The sequence below is a fragment of the Pteronotus mesoamericanus genome, unplaced genomic scaffold (assembly GCF_021234165.1).
Source record: "Pteronotus mesoamericanus isolate MK-2021 breed Mesoamerican mustached bat unplaced genomic scaffold, CSHL_Meso_final contig_78, whole genome shotgun sequence".
NCBI classification, from domain to species: Eukaryota; Metazoa; Chordata; class Mammalia; order Chiroptera; family Mormoopidae; genus Pteronotus; species Pteronotus mesoamericanus.
Genome location: NW_026555258.1, coordinates 18131879 through 18153379, shown reverse-complemented (window position 1 = coordinate 18153379; position 21501 = coordinate 18131879). Strand labels below are relative to the sequence as shown.

The following is a 21501-nucleotide window of genomic DNA, read 5'->3' as shown; positions in this document are numbered from 1 at the left end:
AAAGGAACTATACTACTAGAGATAAAGAAGTATATTGCAAATTTTTTTAAAAAACGGTTATTTCATGAAGAAAATGTAAATTTATAGAGGTAAATGTACCTAATAACCAAGCTTCAAAATATATAAGACAAAAACCAACAGAACTACAAGAAATAACAAATCCACAATTATGAATGGGAATGTCAATAATCCCGTCTTCTTTCAGTAATTAACAGAATAGGAAAATTATTAAGGATATAGAAGACATGAATTTTCAGTCAGCTTATCTTATTGATATTTATAAAGCACTAGACCCCAAAAGGTAAAGTATACATTCTTTTCAAATGTACACAGAACATTCTTAAAGAGAGACTATATGCTTGACATTAAAACAAATCTTATGAAATGTAAAAGTAATAAATGATATAAAATATGTTCTCTGAGTAAAGTGGCATTTAAGGAAAAAAGTAACGAAGTTATCTGGAAATTAACCTTATATATTTATATTAAACATAAATATTCCAAAATGTTTCAAAATTATACCACATACTTATAAATAATCATGGTTCCAAAAGAGAACTTACAGGAATAGAAAACACTTTGAACTAAGGAAAATAAAAACCCAGCATATCAAAATTTGTAGGATGCAGTAGAAAAAATTAAAAATTTGAATAGCACAATATCTTTTTTAAAACTGAATTCATAATTAAAAACTTTCCCATAAAGTAAAAGTACCAACAAATAGCTATAATGATGAAACCCATCAAACACTTGGGAAAAAAATAATACTAATCTTATACAAACTTTTTAAAAAGGAGGGAATCCTTTCCAACTCCTCAGTTTTAGTCATCTGACAGTAGCTGTCTTTCAAATAATTTATACATTTCATCTAAGTTACTTATTTCCTTCCTTTACCCTCTTGGGGTTTACTCTAAACAAAAGGTAATAGGAAAAAAAACTTTGGGGATACTACTAAAGCTGTGCTTGGAGGTAAATTTATAGCATTAAAAACATTACATTAAAAATATCTCAAAGCACAATACTAAGTATGGTGAAAATGTCCTAATTTTAATACACTGCTAGATAGTAATCTGGAACTATCTAGTAAAGCTGCACATGTGCATTATCACTACCACCCAATAATTTTTCTTCTGATGTGGCAGGAAGTCTTCTAACATGGTCCCCAATGATCTCTACTCTCTAGTATTCATACTCAGGGGTAACTCCCTTCCCTTAAGTGACTTACTTTTAAGAACAGAAGAGAGCAAAAGTGATGAGATAACTTTTGATATTGAGATTAGGTATCAAAGGACTAGCTTCTGCCTAACTCTTACTTTGTCTTTTTATTTTTATTTTTTTTACTTTGGAATAGCAAGTTGCTGAAGCAAGATGCCCTACAGAAAGATCCACATGGCAAGGAATTGAGGGCAGCCTGCAGCCAACAACCAGTGAGAAAGCCAGGCCCTCATCTCAACGGCCCAGGAGAAACTAACTCCAGCCAAGAACCATCTGAGTGAGCTTGGAAGCAGATTTCATCTCTAAAAGATCACTGCAACATCTACCAATACCTTGAAAGCAGCCTTGGGAGAGCCTGAAAGTGTCCGAGGACCCAGCTATGCCACACCCAGATTCCTCACTAACAGAAAATGTGAGATAAATCTTAGTAATAATAAATGTTGTTTTAGGCTGCTACACACACACACACACAAACAAAGTCAAGAAAAACAAATGAAACCCAGCATAAATAGAAGGAAAGAAATAATAAAAGAACAAAACTAATGAAATAGAAGAGTCAGCCAATACAGAAAAACCAAAGTGTGGCTTTTGAAAATAGTAACATTAAAAGGCTCTAGCTAGACCAACGAGGGGAGAAGAGAGGACACAAATTACCAGTATCAACACTGAAAATATAGCCCTGGCTAGTTTAGTTGAGTAGATTTCAGTGCCAGCCTGTGAACCAAAGGGTCGCCAGTTCGATTTCCAGTCAGGGCACATGCCTGGGTTGTGGGCCAGGTCCCTCGTTAGAGGCATGTGAGTGGCAACCAATGGAGGTCTCTCTCATACATCGACATTTCTCTCCCTCTCTCCCTCTCTAAAAGTAAATAAATAAATTTTTTTTAAGAAAAGACTAAAAATACAGAAATCATTACAGATCCAAGGGAAATTAAAAGGATAAGGTAAAATACTATGAACAACTTTATGCCCATAAAATTTACCTGAAATATAGAAATTCTTTGAAAGATCCAAATTCAACATTTATTCATGTTACCAATAAATAGCAAATGAGATACTGAAAGGAATTTTCCGAACCTGAAAAAAAGGCACGCTATGACCCTAAACTGACTGAACATGTTTCCTGTCTTCAAGAAAATTCCAACCTAAAAATATGAATTTAATTCTCTTTCATATGGCATTTACCCAATAGAACAAACACTAGCAAAATTAGGTTTGGGTTCCAATATAAGTTTATCACCTAAGTACCTGTGTGGAAATTTGGCATTCATTCAATATTTTGAAGAAATTATTGTGTGTCAAACACTGGAAACCAAATGTCAAAAATCCCTGCCCTCATGAAACATTCTAGTGAATCACTTAATCTGTAAAAACAATTCAGTTTTCTTTCTCTAAAATAATAGTTTTCACATTTAAGGGTATTTTCATATTAAAAAAGAAATCCATATTATTTTTCTGAACCCAGAAAAGCAATTTATGGAACATAACCTGAAATCCACTCTTGGCAATGACTAAAACTATTTGTTGTATCTCATTCAGACAGCAAACAGAGAAAGATAAGTAATTGATATTTCTGAAGGACTCATTTAAATACACTAATTTTGGTTTATATAATCCAGAAAAATATGAGCCTTATTGGCCTATTACTTGGTAACTAAACTTCCTCAGATGGGATCCAAGGAAGCAGAATTTAGGAGAAATCTCTCCATATAATGAATAATTTTACAGACATTTGCAGTATTTAAGACTTTAAGATTGCCTAGTGAATCAACTAATCAACTTATCTTTGCTTCAGAGTAGAATCTGATCTTTGTTTTTAAAGTGCTTGCTGCAAAACAGGTAGTCAGAAATCCAAATCATGTATTCAAATCTAGTTCCTGTGTCTAACATTCAATTTTTTTTTTATTTAACATCAAAATACATGTTTCTCCACAAGAAAACAGGCATGACAATCCTTCAAGCACAATTACTCAACTCCAAATGGTAAGTTTTTTAAATGTGTCATGTATTCATTTTTCCCCAGAAATAACTCTACAATCATGAATTACATTTCTGATAACACCAAAACATTTAAAGTATCCCTTCCTGCTGTTTCTCATCTCTAAGTATCATACCCAGATAAGAAAATGACTTAAGTATACCAGAAAAAAAGGGGGGAATCCCACCACGAGACCCCCCTCCCATTTATTTTCTAGTCTTAAAATATGTTCAGAGTTTGCCAAAGCAAGCTAACTCCACCAGCTTCGAAAGTCAGTACAAGCAATAGTTCCCAATTACGTAATCTTGGACATACTATTGTTAATCTCAAATGCTCTATGCTGTACTTAATGCTTATTTTTTAAGGTTTTAAGAATATGAGCGCCACCATCAGGCCCAGTGAGTACAAATGCGGAAGTGTGGAAACTGCTAGAGAAATGATAGACAAAAACTGGTGTAACAACTTTACATAAAATACATACAATAAAAACATGAATTATTCCTTTCTATTTTCTACAGTGATCCGAACTAAATGGCTTCTAGAACTAAGTTCTCACCTCAGCTATACCAAACACTAAACTGTTGTAGGGAAACTTAAAACACCCATTTATATTTTAAAAGTCTCATATTGATGAACATTGTTTACTTGATTTATACTTTAGGATCTAATAAGGGGGAAGACTTGATAGGACTAAAATGACACACTTATTAGAAAAATTGTTACTATGAAACATTAATTATCCAGTTCTCCTGTTCACCTCTTAAACAGTACCTTCATTACTGGCAGCTAGGTATAGTGAAAACAAAAAGTCAGGCTCTAGAACCAGGAAGACATGGATTTGACCTCTGGTGTACCACACCTCAAATAGAAACTTTCTGAACCTATTTTTTCATCTTTAAAATGGGAATATTAATATCTACCTTGAAAAACTGTTATAATTAGTGAAAATACATGTAAAGCAGCTGGCACAAAGAAGGAATTAAACTTCAGCTGCTGTTTTAATTTTATTACTTACAAAGACATACAAGATAAAATATAAAAAAGGACATGACAGCAAAATAAATCAGAATCTGGATTACATTTAACTGCTAAAACAAAACAAAACAAAACAAAACAAACATACATCATGATAGTTCAAATAAAACTCTGGGCTAAACTTTTTGTTCACATTTTAGTTACACAAGTTAATATTGTAGCTCTACTTAATAAACATGTAAAACCCAAAATTAGCTACAAGAGTACTTATTTTGGAGCTAAATAAAAAAAAATACTATTACAACACAGTAAAACGTGTAAGTTTATGAAAAGGTGAAATGATTTCACCATTGGAAAAAAATGCCAAAACTAAGATTTAAAAATGCTATGAAAGGATAGTAAAAGATTCCTACCTTTAAACCGACTGCTATAAGATCTGTAACAACACTGTATGGAAAAAGTAAAAGAGAAAATGGAAAACAAAGTTAGAGAACAAGTTTTTAAAAGACAGATAATAAGATTAAAGAAAAAAGAAAAAGCATTATAACAACAAATAATAAAAATAAGAATGTGATGAGTTGTGAAATGCTAATACAAAGAAAAGTGACGAGACAGTCTAGCAACAGCAGAGTGTAAAAGCAAAGCTTCAATAGAAATGTAAGAAATGATTAATAAATCAAATTCTCTTTTAGTATTTAGAAAAGTATTTAAAAAGTACAGTTGTGCTTCATAAAATGAGTATGTTTATCCATTTAACAAGTCCAAATCAAAATTTAAAATCACCAAAGTTCATTCTCTTAAATCACTGGTAAAAAATGTTTAAAATTTTAAATGAAAAAAAAAAACACCACCATTAAGTGGATTTAAAGAAATAGAAGGTATTTTTGCAAATTTGCATCTATCACCCCCAAGAGCTCACCAAATACAGCTAAGATGGTCTCTCAAAACTCATCAAATTTCAAATATCAAAATTTTCAAAGATTTACTTTTGAAAAAAATTCTAACACATCAAAACTCTGTTGGGGGAATCACTTCATAAATTATATAATTGTCTAACCACTATGTTGTACACCTGAAACAAACATAAAATTTAAAAAACAGTAATAGTAAATTTAATTTTAAATTAAACATTTAAGTAAAAGTCAACTATGGAAAAACTGTTTAAATGTAAATTATCTCAGGAGGAAATGAACACATACACACACACACAACAGTTGGGATCTGAAGAGGAACTAGAAATATTTGTTGATTGGTGGTTTGTTGTTTTTTAACTATTCAAAACAATGAAAAAGGATCTTTTTTCAGGCTGTGGAAAATGTAGAAATGTAATTAGCCACCTGAAAACTAAAATTCACTGTGTTCAAAACCACATTCCTTAACACCAAGGTGTAAAGACTGCTGTGAAGTTCTGCCAAACAAAAATCCATCTCTTCTAACTCCAAAGAAACTGTTTTCAATGAAGTCTGTCTCCATAGCTCCCAAAAGAAAGCTATAATTAAATTCTATCTATTGTTAATAACCTACCATAATATCATTACTTAATAAAAGTAAACATTAATGACTCTGGACTGCTTAATGATGCAAATATAATGGTTTTGAATGATAACCATGTAGATTTATTTTTTATCATAGACTTTTGAAACTTGAAATTCATTTGATAAAATTTAAATGTAATAAATAATTGATGACTGTGCATAAAAAATAAGACTGTACTATATTGTGGTACTGGTCCTGCTACAAAGGTAAATCATGTACCTACTGGAACTCTCAAATGAATTTATCTTCTTGTCTCTTATTGCCCCACATATTTAAACCATTAAACTCATTCTTAGCTTTAAAACCACGATAGAGTGAGGAGAATTAACTTCTTTAAAACACTGTCCAAAACAGTAAGTTTGCACATCATGTTACCCAAAAGTTTAGCAGACACGATGCATAACCCAAGAGTCCTCTATATAACCCCTATAAATTTTCCAACACAAAAAGCTAACCTGCTTCCATATCTCAAATCAAACGATCTTACAATTCACTACTTATGATGATACTAATTTCACAGCCTTTCTAGCTAAAAATACAGGGTCTGGCAGAAGGAACGCCTGCTTGAATATGGTTGGTAGGGTAATAATGTGGGTGTAGTAATTTATAATTCTAACTTGAATATTTCACCTAAAATGTCACATGGTGTGCTTGAGTGTGATATTATTATGTTACAGAATTACATACATGCTTATGATTTTGTGGTAAAAAAGGGATTTTTTTTTTTGTGCCAGACCCTCTATGTGGCATAATTACACAAATTTAAGTAGCAAAATTTTGCACACATATAAAGTGTAACTGATTAAGATGATGTGAAATTAGTTTCAACAAAGCTTTCAGAGTAGTTTCAATTAAAACAAGAGTTTCAATAAAAAATACTTTAAAGAACATCCAACCATAAATGAAACATAAAACTGAACTTTGTCTAATCTCTGTAGCAGTGCGCAATACGCATTCAAATGAGTTATTCCAATAAATCATGTATGATTTAAGTGTATACACTTAATATTATGAAACTGGGATAAATGAAATCTGGATAAATGACATCTAATGAAGGCGAAAATCGTTTTAAGATTCCATCGTCTTTACACAGCATGACAACACTCATCAACTACATGGCAACATGTACCCGGCTTTTACTGTTCAAGCATGTTCTACATATTTTCTACAGCTTAAAGATTGACAGAAATCTTGACATCAAAATCAAGTAAAAGTCCAAACAAAACCTCGAAAGCCTAATGGGAATAAATAAGTGGACTGGCAGGTTCTAACAGACCTGGAGATCTTTTTAAACTCTCGATGTACATACACCACGACCTTCAATTAAGTCACAAAGATCGTAATCCAGCTGTTTCCATAAACATTAAAATATCCATCAGGTACCACCCCACACCACTGGATTCCCAAGAGAAATATTTATATGGGTAGTTCTAAATCTCTTTATTTTCACCATAGACCTCATTATCTTTTGGAACTACCCGAAAGATAGCATTTTTGAAGGCTACCCGAAAACTGCATTTACACAGTCATTTTACATTTATGGCAGAGAATTCACGAAGTTGGGGGCGGGGGCGGGGGGTGTCCACGGTCGTCAAGTCCAGACCTCTGGTATACAGAAATCGTTAACACAGTTCGTATCACAAGTCCGGAGACCTCGGCCGCTTTCCCCGCATTCCCAGATCCCGCGTGGAGCCCTGGCTTCGGGACCAGGTCGCCGCCCAGACGTGCACCGACGCGTGCACTCGCCCTCCGCCACTCCGCGGCCACTCGCCTCCCCGCTTAGGAAGCTCCAGCGCTCGCCCCACCTCACCGGTAAACAGCAACTACCCAAGCAGAAGGACGCCCGCCCCGAACGCCGCCTCCGCCTCCCCCAGCGCCGCGCACCATTTTCTGAGAGGAAGTGTCGGGAGGCCGGGCAGGGCTCCACGACCCTCAGCGCGGAGGGCGGCCCGCGGCCCCTAGCCCCCGGCGGCAACACCGGGTTTTCCTCCACTTCCCTGTGTGAGGGGCGGATATTACGGGGGCGCCCCGTGGGGGAAGGCGAGGCTGAGACGGCCCGCCCCTCCGCAATTCGAGCTCCCCTAGGAGGCGCCCGGAAGCCCCTCCGTCGGGCTTGGCCGGGGCCGCTCCTCCAGCCGCGGGTGCCGCGCCCAGCTCCCGGCCTCAGCAAGTCCGGACGAAAGCCGAAAGGAAGCGGGGCAAACGCCGCCCGGCGCGGCGACCGTGCCGCCCAGCACTTACCCATCCATGGCCCAGACGGTGGAGCGCACAGTGCGGGGACTGACGGGCTCACCGCGAGCGGAGAGAGGGAGTGGCAGCAGCAAGGCGGCTCCGGGGAACGGGCGAACGAAGCCTCTCCACAGCCCCGGCGCGTTGGAGGTGGAAGGAGAGTGGGAAACAGGGGCGGAAACCAGGGACGCTCCCGCCACCGCCGCGCCCCCGCCTTCCCCCACCCGCAAGCGCGTCCCCGCCTCGCCTCACCCCGCCCCTTAGCGTCGACGCCCTCCCTTGGCCCCGCCCCCGGCCGGCCTCCGGCTCAGCTCCAGAGTGCCCTCTTCCGGCAGTCTTCCTAACACCCCTGCCTCGTGCTTCTCATCCGGGCGGGCGCGGGCGCCCCGCCCCCTCGAGTCCCTCCGGCGGCGTTCACGGGAGCGCGCTCCTTGTGCTTCCCGCTTCGCCGCCGCGCCTTCCCTCCCTCAGCATCCGCTGGCCTTCGGGCTTCTTAGACCAGGGCCGCCTGGCTTGGATGACTCTCTCTTCTGGCGGAGAAAGTGTTGGAACCCGACTCGGAAGAGTAGGTAAGAAATCCCACGAGAACCTACGGACCGCAGCGTAATTGCCCCGGTGGGTGAGGCTGTCGGTGCCTCGGCCCCAAGCATGAAGGCCAGGCTTGAGCCGTCCTCGTTGGAGCCCTGGGCGCTGCAGTTCGAGGAAGCCCGGGCTCGGGACCCTAGCGGGGACGAACTCCAGCCAGTACGGGACCGCCGGCTGCCCGCTCGCAGGCGACTCTGGGACCCGCGCCGGCCCAATAGGTGTGGTTGGGATTAGAATGAATGAGATTGAAAGAGACTGTTCCGAATTTGAGAACATCGGATTTTTTTTGTAACAGTTTTAGTCTTCGGGGGCTTTTCGACCCGACAGTCTGAGATTGAATTTATATGAAATTTTTATTACACAATATGGAATGGCCACTCTAATGTCAGCATTTTATAAAAGTTTTTCACTTTCCTCCATGTAAAAAAACAAACATCAAAAGCCTATGAGAAAGTGAGGCGCATATTCAAATAAAAATTTAGACACGAATACGGTGATTTGCCTATAATTTCACAGCCACTAGAGCCCTTTCCTCTACTTTGAGCAAAATTTAGAGAGAGATATAATTTTACATAAAAAACAAGCGAGTTGCCAATATATTCATCTATGCGAGTTGATATATTGGCAACTTTTTTTTTCCTCTTCTATTCTAGTTGTGAAATTGGGTGATTTTTCAATTCACAGATCACCAAAACGTGAGCCACTAAACCTTGTCCTTGACCAAATTCTTAACCTCCTGAAGAAAGGGCTGCTCCCTCTCTGCCTCCTCATTTGAAAAGCAAGTAGGGCGCCCTGGATGGTGTGGCTGAGTGGACTGAGTGCCGCCCTGCGAACAGGTTCTCGAAACGTCACGGGTTCGATTCCCATTCAGGGTACAGGACAGGGTGGCGGCCAGGTTCCCAGGTCGCACCGTTGTTCCTCTACCTCTCTCTCTTCCTCCCTTCCCCTCAAAAAAATAAAATAAAATCTTAAAAAAAAAAAAAAAAAAGCAAGTAAGGAGAACCTCGGGTAATGAGACATACCTATCCTTGATAAGATGCCACTCTTAAGTAACTGGGTGCTACTAAAAAGAGTTAAACTATCCTTCCATTATTCCTTCCATCCATCATTCAGTCAGTATTTATTGTTTACTATGTGCCAAGCACTGCAGAAGTACCCAAGAAAATCAAGTTCCAGCTTTCTTGGTTGAATGGATTCTGTGTTCACCACATGGACCTGGCTTTGCATGAAAGCACTACTGGCTTCCTGATTGTGAAGAACGTAACACATTCTGTATTTGCTAATTTCTCTATACTTTTGAAATGTAAGGCAGTTATAATAATTTGGTTTGTAAATTATCTAACATTTTTGCCTTCCTTCTGTTTTTATTCTAATTTGTCTAAGTAATTCCTCTGAAACACCTTCATTCACCCCCACCAACTATTACTATGTTTGGACAAAATACAACCTTTGAACATCTCCTTAAGGCATTCTAGTATGCAGTGGTAGTTAATATTTAACCAACATTACCCTACTCATATTTACAGTTAATATTTCTTAAGATACAAAAGTAATACAAAAATGCCAATATAGGTTAGAAATAAGACCAGTTTTTAGGTAAATCTAGGATGTAGACATTTTGGTATTATTTTATCCCATGACAAGTATAAAATCATCATTATTAACCTGTATTCCCTAAAATAGAAACATTTGAAGTTTTACTGAGAGAAAAAAAGCTAAACTCAAAAGGCTCCATACTGTATGATTCCAATATATAACATTCTCAAAATGACAAAATTATAGAGTTGGACAACAGATTAGGGCTTGCCAGGTATGGGAGGGTATGGAGAGATGAGGGGATGGGTATGACTACAAGGGAGTAGCAAGAGGGATGTTTGTGGTAATAAAACAGTTCTGTATCTTGATTATGGGATATAACATGTAATTATGTTTATACATATCCACACATGATAAAATTGCATAGAATTGTAGATGTATACGCAAGTGCATATACAACCAGCAAAATCTCAGTAAGATTTGTGGATTGTACCAATATTGATTTCCTGTTTTGTTACAGTTATTAAGGTTTTACCATTGGAGGAAACTCGGTGAAGAGTACACAGGACTTCTTTGTACTATTTTTTAAACTTCCTGTGAATCTAAACGTATTGCAAAATAAAATCTAAAAGAAGAAATCTTGCAGTGTTTCCTTAATACTTGTTGCTTGTTCAGTAGATAAGCAATAACAAACTTAAAAGCTTTCATGAAAATGTGTGGGATTATAATTCATGTTTTTCATGCTCTATCACCTTGGTAAATCAAACTAGGTTAAAACAGCTGACACATACAGTCTGACAGACTTTGTCCAGTCTGTTGAATTACGAGTCTTCCTTCAAAGTCCTTCCCAAACTATTTGAGAAGGCTTAAAAGCATATCCTACATACTCACTGACCTCTCTACCACTATGAGTCATGTCCATTTTCCTCCTCCTGTGAGTGGCCCTAATGTAATCATATCTTTGTAAAGCTCCTAACATGTCCAATGCCTCGGTCAGAGAACACTGTTTGCACTAAAGGTGCTGTCTCCTGTCACTGTTCTGTAGTAGGAGTTGACAGCCCATGCCAATTTTCTGGAGCACTTTTCTGAAGAGGAGAGAATTCCTTTCCTGTCTTTTTGCCCTACTATATTACCTAGGTTCCAGTTTTTCAGCTTTTAATAAAAACAGCCCTTCCCATTTTTATGCACAAAAAAATCCTTTAGGATTTAGGCACGAGTCTGTTGGACAAGGCCAGGTAGCAGTCTGAGCAGTAATCATTGTATCAGTCCTCTTAACTGCTTAGCTTTCATCCTTTTTTTTAAATGGAGAGGCTTTTTAAAAAAAATTTATTAATTTGAGAGAGAGAGAGAAACATCTATTTGTTGTTCGACTTGTTTATGAATTCATTGGTTTCTTCTTGTATGTGCCCTGACCAGAAATCGAACCTACAACCTTAGCATATTGAGACAACATTCTAACCAACTGATCTATCTAACCAGGGGAGCTTCTGTCTTTAAAACTGGTACATCCCACTAGAGGGTGGGTTCTTCCTAGGTGTTTCTTTGGTCCCACTTAGAAGTAGATCTCTTGGAAATAGAGTTCGTCATACCTCTTCAGATGTGCTTGAATATATTTGATCTTGCTTAATCGCAAGATGAGACTTCCCCACCACTCCAACAAAGAGAAAATCCTATTCATTAACTTTACCAAAGAACTAGAAAAGAGGGCACAATTTGAGTTAAGGAGAGCAACACCTGTGCCTCGGGGTTAAAATGAAAAGTACCGTATGGTGGCAAAGAGTGTAATCTAGAACCAAATTTACTAGTTAGAATCTTAAAAAACTGTGAAGCAGTGTGCAGCGTTATATTGCCCTGGCCCAGCTTCTGGTAGAGAGGAATTTCCCAGCCATTCCCATCCACTATGTGTTGCCCCAGGAGGAGAAGCTTTTCTTGGTATCAGCAGTTTAAAGATGTTCAATGATGAAATCTTGCAGCTATCAACCTATTTGGCTGAAGCATGGACATCAAGTTGTTAAATATTGCCTTTAACAATGACATATGCAAGTATTCTAACACGTACCTGCATCCTGTGGCCAGAGCAGACCATTTTGGCACCAAGGGGTTGGCCATCATGTTTGTGTCAGATGAAAATACTAAGATTGATCCTCAGTGATATGGAGAATCACTATGAGGTCAATATTAGTGAGCTGCTTGATATGATAAACATCTGCATTGAACAGACATGACAGAGGACTCACCTGCCCATCCTAAATGTGCCATTCTCTGTCCCTCTTCTGTAGATGACTCTGGGTATGGGATGAAGGAGATACTATTGTCACCTACCCGGCAATCCCCGCCCCATGGCTTCCGTCTTGCATCACCACCCCTCCTAAAATCCCATTTCCTGATTTGTTAGAATTATTTTTTAACAAAGCTGGAAAAAAATGTTTATAGACCAACACTAGCTAAAAATGAACTAGGATAAGTTACTTAATCTCTCGGTGGTGCAGCTTCCTGAACTATAAAGGGGGGATAATAAATAGGACTTATCTAATAGCTTTGTGGGAAAATTTAAATGAATTGATACATAAAAGGTACACATGGTAAGTGATCAATATGTTTATACTTATTATTTTGTATTACTATTACAAGTTTACAAAGCAGCATAATTCCTTGAGGATATCATTGGAGAATCATGTATTTAGAGTGGACCATGGCTCAGCACCAGCTGATCTGTAAACTGCTACTAGTCCAGTAGCATTCAGAGAGGAACTAAGTGTCTGGCATCAATGCCAGAGCTGGGGAACAGCTTTCTCCCAGACAGAAAGCTGGGCAGAGGCCACTGTTCCTTTTCTGAACCCTCCCCCAACAGAGCCACAGAGTAGGCAGGCAGAGTGCCATATCTGCGACTCCATCAACCTGTTTAACACTGTTTGTCCCCCCCCCCCCCAGAGATCCCCTGAGACTCCGTCCCACCCAACTTATGTGGCTCACCCAAGCTGTTAACAGTGACTTTTCCATATGAATGGCTGGTCTTGGTTCATGCTTCACAAGTTCCTAAATCCTCTCAAGCAACAGCTGGCCTCAGGGAGCCTCCAGCCCCCATATCTCTTGCTAAGTGGTCCCAGGCCTGGCACTAGCAGCAGCCAGCCTAGATTCACAGCTTGGCTTCACCTGGGAATCTCCAAGCCCAGCACAAGTAGGAGCCATCTCAGGTTGCTTTATATCTCAGACAGGGTGGATGGCTACAGACCACGTCGGAGCACCACCACCTTGCCACTGCACAGCTGATCCTCCACAGAGGACAGAGGTTGGTGGTCAGTTGTCACAGCCAATCCTTGCAGCTGAATGGCCTGGGTAAATCCCTTTCATTGACCTGCCAAAAGCAATCAAGGCTCGACTGCAAGAAGAGGATGTACTCAGCCCACACAAAGGGCATACCTCAAGTACCCAGCTTGGGTAATAGGAGAGGCTGTGCCACTGGACCCTACAGGACACCTACTACGTTAGGCCACATTACAAAGATGGGGTCATAGCAGTTCTACCTTATACATAGAAGCAAATACAGGGAGGCTGCTAAAATAAGCAAAGAAACATGGCCCAAATGAAAGAACAGAACAACACCCCAGAAAAAGAACTAAACAAAATGCAGATAAGATATCTATCACTTTTTACTTCACTTATTTTAAAAAGAAATTTTATATCACTATTATAAATGGAGTGTCATTTGCCATAAGAGCTGTCACTAGATACAATGTAAACAGCATTGAATTCTAGCTAGATACTATTATCTATTGAAGGCCCTGGGCCCAGAGACCTCTCTGTCCTTTTCATAAAAAGGGAGATGACCAAGTATGGGTGTAAAAGGCAAACTTGCACCAAAAAGGAACTTTGCTTCTAATTCCAGTGTTTAAAAAAGAGACAACAGGGCCACAATGGAGCTACTTGTGCTAAGCCCCACATCAGCAGCCTAAGACTTAATTCTAATCTAATTGCAGGTTCAACTACCAGGAATTTAACCTTTAACTAGTCAACCTGGAATTACCTAGTCAGCACTAGTGAAGTAATTGCCACATAAAGCCTTTCCATTCCCCATAGGAGAGTGGTCCAGCCAGAAATGGTACATCCTTTACTACTAATTTCCTTTTTCTGCCCCTTTTCCTTCTTTAAAAATTTTCCTTTTTCTACAGTTCAGAGGAGCTCTTTTTCACTTTGTAAAGTTTAGTACCAGAATTATGGCAACTTCCTCTGGTAAATTAGAAGATCTATGTTTTTGTTCCAGTAATAATTATCTTTAAATTTTAAATAACATACTTAAATCATCAGCGTTAGAAGCAAAAATGTACAGGGGTGAGCAAAAGTAAGTTTATTAATGACAATAAAGAACTCTGTGCCAGTGTGTTTGAGTATAGCAAGTAGACTCCACAAGTAATGAAGGCTGGCAATTTGAGCACATACAAGATTGTACCTAAGTGCACTGTGCCATCGTGACATTCTTTTGAGTTAAAGCTGTTGTAATAATCACAACCATACAAACAACTATAAACCTACTTTTGCCCACCCCTGTATTTATTGACTGCACTCTGAGGAATGAAAAATTCGCCCTCACACTAACTCTGCCTCATGACTCTCCTTTCTTTCTAGTCAATTTTGCCAGAGGACTAGTGTCACGTTATGTAAATTTTCTATCACGAATTATAACCATCACATTAAATTTCATAAATATTCTTATTTATTTAGACATAATTATCTGTTCCAGTGGATTAATGTTTATTGACCCTGTCATATTACTTTTATTTTATAGTCAGTGTTAAGTTACTCTGCTCGGTTTACTTTGGTCAGCAGTTCTATCTTGCAGTTCACTGTTAACCCTCAGCTGCCCTTCATTTTCAAGTTTCAGTTATGGGTCAGGAAACTCAATCCTGGAAAATCAAAATGTGTGTCACATTGTCTCTTCCTCAGTTCTCCCTTCCTTATCATCTTGGAATGGACCCCAAGGGTAGTCTTCTTAATTTTTCCATGGTTCACTCAGGTCCATAGTCCTTATGTCTTCAAGTTACAGATTACTGTGGACCGTTAGAACCATCTCATTTACTTTCTAAATGGCACTGAGTTATTATTTAGAGGAAATGATTGTCAAATCTCACCACTTCCCTCAATTTGGGTACAAATTGGAAGGTATTCTTCATAGTCTGTGGCAGGGTATGTCTATTACCTAGTTTCATTAAACTTAAAATTTCTTCTCTGGTTTTGTTCATTTGTCCCTGGAAGTTATGTTACAATCGATGACTGTCATTAAAATATTTCCAGTCTTATCAAGAAACCATGGATACTGTCCTTTCATTTCTTAACATGATCCTCCTTTAACTTATTTATCTCTAACTGATGTAATGCATCCTAATCTTTTTAAAGAAGGAGTGGAGGTAGACGAACAGTTGTGAGTAGGGTAGCAGAGAAAAAAAGGCAAGTCCCCTTTTTTTTCTCTTTCACAATTAACCTGTTACCTATAACTTTCTCCCTGAGCCTGAGTTAGCCTACTGTACTAAAAGTGGATTTTGCTTTTCCTGCCTTGGTATTCCATTTGTGTATAACTATATAAAATTGATACATATTGTGGATGTCTGTAATACTGTAAATCTTCTTATTTGGGACAAAATAGTCCCTTAGGTATCCCAGACTATATCACTAATAGGAAATAAAAATTTTATTTTACAATTAGAACACTCTAGCCACTAATTCAAATGTTCCCTCTAATTTTTTTTGACATAATTATTTAACAAGGAGCCAAACAGATTGGTTAGGATATATTTATTTACTTTTTCCTTACTTGTCCTTTGTTGAAATAATAGCCTGTAGAAAAAGCAGATCATGGTCTACAGGTTCAGTGGAAAGGTTCCTGGAACACCAGACAGCTGGACAAAGCTGTTACTCTACCCCAGTATGGTTCTAAAAAATGTTTAACTGCAAGTGAGCCCACAGAGCAGGCAAATATTCAGCCTTGAACAGGCAAATAAACCAAAGGTCAGTTGCAGAAAAACAAAACTAAAGAATAATCTGGAACATTTCTCTATGAGAAAATGTTATTTATGTAACTAAAAAAGCAAATCTTCCAATCCTACCCCCATCCATGAAGGTAGAGAATTACTGTGTCAGAGGATACTAAGTTTTCTCTTTTTTTTTATACTAAGTTTTCATATAGCCCTCTCCTCAACTGGAGCAGTGGGAGTATGAGAACTTAATCAAAAATTTAATTTATTAGGGTAGTAGGAGTATGACACCCTCAAAAATTTAATTGGGCATAAAGACATGGGGGGTAATTCCAAAGCTTGATATTTGTGCAGCAAAGTAATGGCCATTAAGAGACAGATGGTTCAATCATGGGCCTGATTCTTAAGCTTTGAATGCCCTTTAAAAAAACTTTTTTAATGCCTGGTGGGAACAGTTTGAAAGCTAAAAGATAAAAAAAGAACTGTTATTGCCTTGCAAAATATTAATGCTACCTTTATAGTGAGCAGGAGTAAAGCTATGTTGATTATAGAAGACTCAAGTGTTTCTTTCTCAGTGTGGAAGGAGTACGTGTACTCAAGTGGAGTGCTGTGTCTCAGAATTAATGCCTGACTTTGGGAGATGTGTGTGTATTTGAAATAGTAGTAACTATTAAGTGAGGACACCAGCAAGAATTAGGTAGGAGTATCTTGAAGGGAACTGGACTTGGAACCCACACCCACCCTGGACTCTTGCTAATGTCATAGTCTCAACTGAATGAATAATTCAGGCTTGGAAAATGTTTGGCTTGGGAAAGGAGGATGGATCCTGCTATGAGACCAATCCCTGTGGACAGGGCATGGGATCTCCTGAAAGGGGTAGAGATATTAAAGCCCACTTTAAAGAAGGAAATTTGAACAAAATTCATGCTCTTAGGGAGAAAAGCAGATAAGAAGCCAGAGCAAAGCTAGGGATTTGGGTGTGTTCAAGAGGGTAACCTCCTGTAATGGTTTATATTCTTTTGATACTTTTGCCTCGAGACAGAGTATCATTAAGAGTTAGGTCCAGATGTGTAACATAAAACTAAAAATAACAATGTCTTAAATTAGATAAATTTTATTTCTCATGCAAAAGAATTCTAGAAGTAGTGATTTCAGGGCTATTGTGACACTCCATGTTTATCAAAGATCCCACCTTCTTTTTGTTCCATTATGTGAGCATGTGCCTGTCATCCCTAAGGTCACAAAATGGTTAGAAGGGTTAGAAGCTCTGTAAAGAAACTTCCCCCAGAAGTCTAAGATCATCCACATACGTCTCAAGAGCCATAATTTGATCACATGGCCACTCAAGAAAAGCTGAAAGATGGTGTTTTTACTGGGCACAGTGCCACCTCTAATCATAGAAACTGCTGGTTAGAAGTGAAGAATGTGTGGTAGGTAAGCAAATAACAGTCTCTGACATAGCAGTTGTCATATAAAGTTAATTTTTTATATGTATAGCAGCGATTTTCAACCTTTTCATCTCATGGCACACATAAACTACTTACTAAAATTCTGCAGCACACAGAAAAAATATGTTTTTTCCAATCTGACAAAAAAAGTTAGGTATTATTTTGATTCACTCACACTGAACAGCTATTGTTACTTTGGCTGTTGTCATTTTTTAGTTTGATAATCTGAAGGAAAAGAGGTCAGGGATGGCATGTTTTTAAAATTCTTGCAGCACACTAGTTGAATATCATTGATGTATAATAATTCCCTTTTGTTAGCGTCAACTCGTTGGCAATGAGTTGTGTGGGAATGATGTAAATAAACCAACAGAGCAAAAAAGTGAAATATGGCACGATCCACACACCCGCTCCAAAACATGCCCTCATGCAAGGGATCAGTTCTCTGCTGAGGGAAATGTTTCCTGAAATTCTAAGAGATAGCCAGCTGCAATGTGAGGGAAAACCCACAGTGCACCTTGGAGCAGTGGGAGTATTGGAAAACTAGCAGGAGGGTTCTGGCTCCAGCCCCAGCATTTCCTTCACGTATGTTATAGGAGAAAGCACTTTGAAGGCGCTATAGGAAAGGGGAAAGCTAGTTCCCCTTCTGGTTGCAAAACAGATGCAGCTGTTCCAAGCATCATATCTAGAAATAACATCTAGAAGAGGTAATTCTGTGGTCTCTTTCTTAAAAGTAAGAAAACTTTTCCCAGCACTTGTCAGCACATTCCCAATTCTGAACAAGACATTGACAAAGGGAATGAGATTACATTGACTAAGGTCAGTGATTCTCAGTCTTGGCTGTGTGTTAGAACTACCTGAGAGACCACTTCCTGTGTGTACCCCATACCAATTTAATTAGTATTACTAGGAGTAAGACCCAGGCATTAGAATTTTTAAAAGATCCTTAAGTGATTCCAATTTGCAAACAAGCCTGGGAACTACTTGCCAATGCCTTCTTGAGCCCCAACCAATAAATAGCATTTACAATACCTGGAAACTTGTGGGAAATACAAATTCTTCAACTCCATTGTCCAAGACCTATTTAATCAGAAACTCTGAAGGTCTGGCCTATTAATCCGTGTTTCATAAAGCTCTTCAGGTGATTCTGGTGCACACTAAAGTTTGAAAACCATTGACCTAGACTAATCAGGATTTTATCCTGAGCTGCAGTTGTGGTTACCTTTTCTGAAGCATTGATGAACAATAACATTAGCAGGGAACCAGGAGCTGAAAAACATGAGCAGACAATCAATAGTTTTAGCTATGAGCATTCTCAGTCACTTAAACTTTTTAGTTTGAATTTAAAGTTTATGGGAAAGTTGTAATAATTGAAGAACTAGTATATCTTTTCCCCAAATCACCTTTTAGCACCCTCTCGTTCTTCCTCTACACACACATACACACACACTTTTGAGAGTTGGTGCATATTCATTTCCTTTTACCTCTTAATACTTTACACTAAGAACCCACACATTCTTTTATATAACCACATTTATGAAATTCAGGAAATTTATCATTGACACAATACTTTAACCTGTAGTATATGTTCCAATTTGTCAATTGTATTAATATAGCAATTTTTTTTTCCTATACAGGATCTAGTCCAGGATCATGTGTTGCATTTAGTTGTAATGCCTTGTTAGTCTTTTTAAACCTATTACAGATCCTTAATCTTTTTCTTTTATGACATTGATATTTTGGACTTCTCATTCATCTCTGTGATGGAGTAAACAACCATGCCAAAATGTTAACAATGATTATCTCTGAAGGGTAGTATTAGAAACTTCCACTTTCTCTAGATTGTTGGAATCATGTATTGTCAGAAAGATACAGACATTAAAATACAGCAATGATTTTAATATCCACTAATTAGTTATTTATTAAATAATGACTGGCAATATTCGTTGAACAACAAAAGGCAAAGCTAGGGTCCTATGGGGAGGATTTGGTACATTATCAGAAACAATTGCCATACCTTCAAAATCCCAAGGATTTCCCCATTTAGTATTCTGAACTAGAGTGGGCTATCTTGTGGATGAAGGAAATGGAAAGTTTTGAGATCCCTGACTCATTCAAAGCCATTGAAAGCACCCATCTGCTCCTAGTCACATTGTATTGTTGGCCTCTGACCATTAATTAGTAATTTTATATTTGACTGGAGAAGCCTAGGATATCTTAAAAGCCAAGTTGAAAAATTACAATGGCAAATTACAATACACTAAAGCAATGTTTTCCAAAGGGTAAGTTAAGATCCATTAATAAGTCATCGAAATGATTTACTGGATTATGATCAGCTCACAAAGAACAAGATAGGATAAAATCAATTAAGATAGAATAGACAACTGTGAGTGTACTGGATCTGGATAAGAAAATTATTCCCTTATGTGGGTTATGGTAAAAAAAAACATGAATGTTACTGCACTATATACTTAAAAAGTATATTCTTATACAGGAGGTCAGGGTTAGGAAAGTCATTTTTTTAATAATTTAATATAAAGTTGTTTTCAATGTCATATCTTTTGATATTTCAATTTAAGTTGGCATTTTCAATCTCCTATGTATCTGAAAATTACTTTTTAATATTGGAAAATTAAATTTACTAGACTTTAGAAGTCACAAGTGAAGACAAGATTGACTATTTTATAATTAATATAAAATGAATTAAAAGTCCTATTATAATAATGCAGTTTTAAGGAATTTAAAATTTATACCCCCCCCTTATTTCCCCTTTAGGGGAGTCCTATTGAGTATCTCATGCTGTTTTTGCCTTAATCCAAACCAGATTATTATATCACATTGTTAATAAATTAACATTTTGTAGTATTATATTTTGAATTTTAAAAAACAGTGCCATCTGGTGGTTATCCTGAACGTTTTCATCTCGGGTATATATCTAAGAATATAACTGCATGTGGATGAATATCCAGTTGTAGCTTGTAACAGATGTTTAACTTTTTGAGGAGCTGCAAAACTGTTTCCCAAAGTGGCTGTGCCATTTTACATTCCCACCAGCAATGTAAGAAGGTTCCAATTTTTCCACATCATGGCCAACACTTTTTTTCCCATCATTTCTATTATAACCATACTAGAGGATATAAAATGGAATCTTCATTTTGGTTTTGATTTGCATTTCCCTAATAACTAATGCTGTTGGGCATCTCTAAGTGTGCTTGCTCGCCATTTGTATAACTTGTTCAGAGAAACGTCTATTCAGATCCTTGCTGCTTTTTAAAAAAATTATTTTTTAAAGATTATTTTTTAGAGAGGGGAAAGGAGGGAGAGAAAGATCAATGTGTGGTTGCATCTAGCGCGCCCCCTGCTGGGAACCTGGCCTACAACCCAGGTTTGTATCCTCTACACTGGGCATCCAACCCCCGACCCTTGGGTTCGCAGACCCGCGCTCAATCCACTGAGCCACACCAGCTAGGGTAGATCCTTGCTTCTTTTTCATTAAGTTGTTCATCTTTTGTTGCTGAGTTAAGACTTCTTTACACATTCTGGATACTAGACCTTATCAGATACTTGATTTGCAAATATTTTCTCTATTTTCTAAGTTGTCTTCTCACTCTTTCGAGTGGAGAGTTTCTTCATTGAACAGCCCCTACCAACACTTTATAAAACACTTAATATTTACAACAGCCTAATGTTCACATTGGCTACTCCTCATTCCTCCATAATAAGAAACCTTGTCCTTTTCGTCCTGCTCTATCTCCAGTGAGCAGCACATATAATTTCCCCTTGTGTATCTAAGCACATAGTATGGACCGCAAATTCAAATGTCTACAGGAGACTGGCAAGTGATACAGTAAATAGACCTATTTGGAGCTTGTAATAAGTGGGAGAGTACATACCCCATCTCCAGGCTGGTTTCTTTAGTTCTCGTAAAGAACCTCATCATAATCCTGTTCCACCGCTTCACAGTGGAGTTTCTTCATGTCTACCATTAAATATGCCATTTAGTTCATTAGGGTAGCAGAGTTACGTGCAAGGTGTACTA

The 21501-nt window shown here is 38.1% G+C and overlaps 1 protein-coding gene across 2 annotated transcripts in view; it reads right to left on the bottom strand.

The window, feature by feature from the left end:
- Positions 1–8146, bottom strand: part of PTBP3 (polypyrimidine tract binding protein 3) — a 91472-nt gene extending 83326 nt beyond the window's left edge. Inside the window, exons 1-2 of one of the 2 annotated variants that reach the window (XM_054584519.1) lie at positions 7943–8146; positions 4579–4612 (exon numbers count right to left, since the gene is read on the bottom strand). In XM_054584519.1, the coding sequence (XP_054440494.1) occupies positions 4579–4612; positions 7943–7950 (42 nt within the window). In that variant the 5' untranslated portion in view covers positions 7951–8146. The remainder of the gene's footprint in view (positions 1–4578; positions 4613–7942) is intronic. The other variant, XM_054584520.1, reaches the window with a different exon arrangement.
- Positions 8147–21501: the final 13355 nt, after the last annotated feature.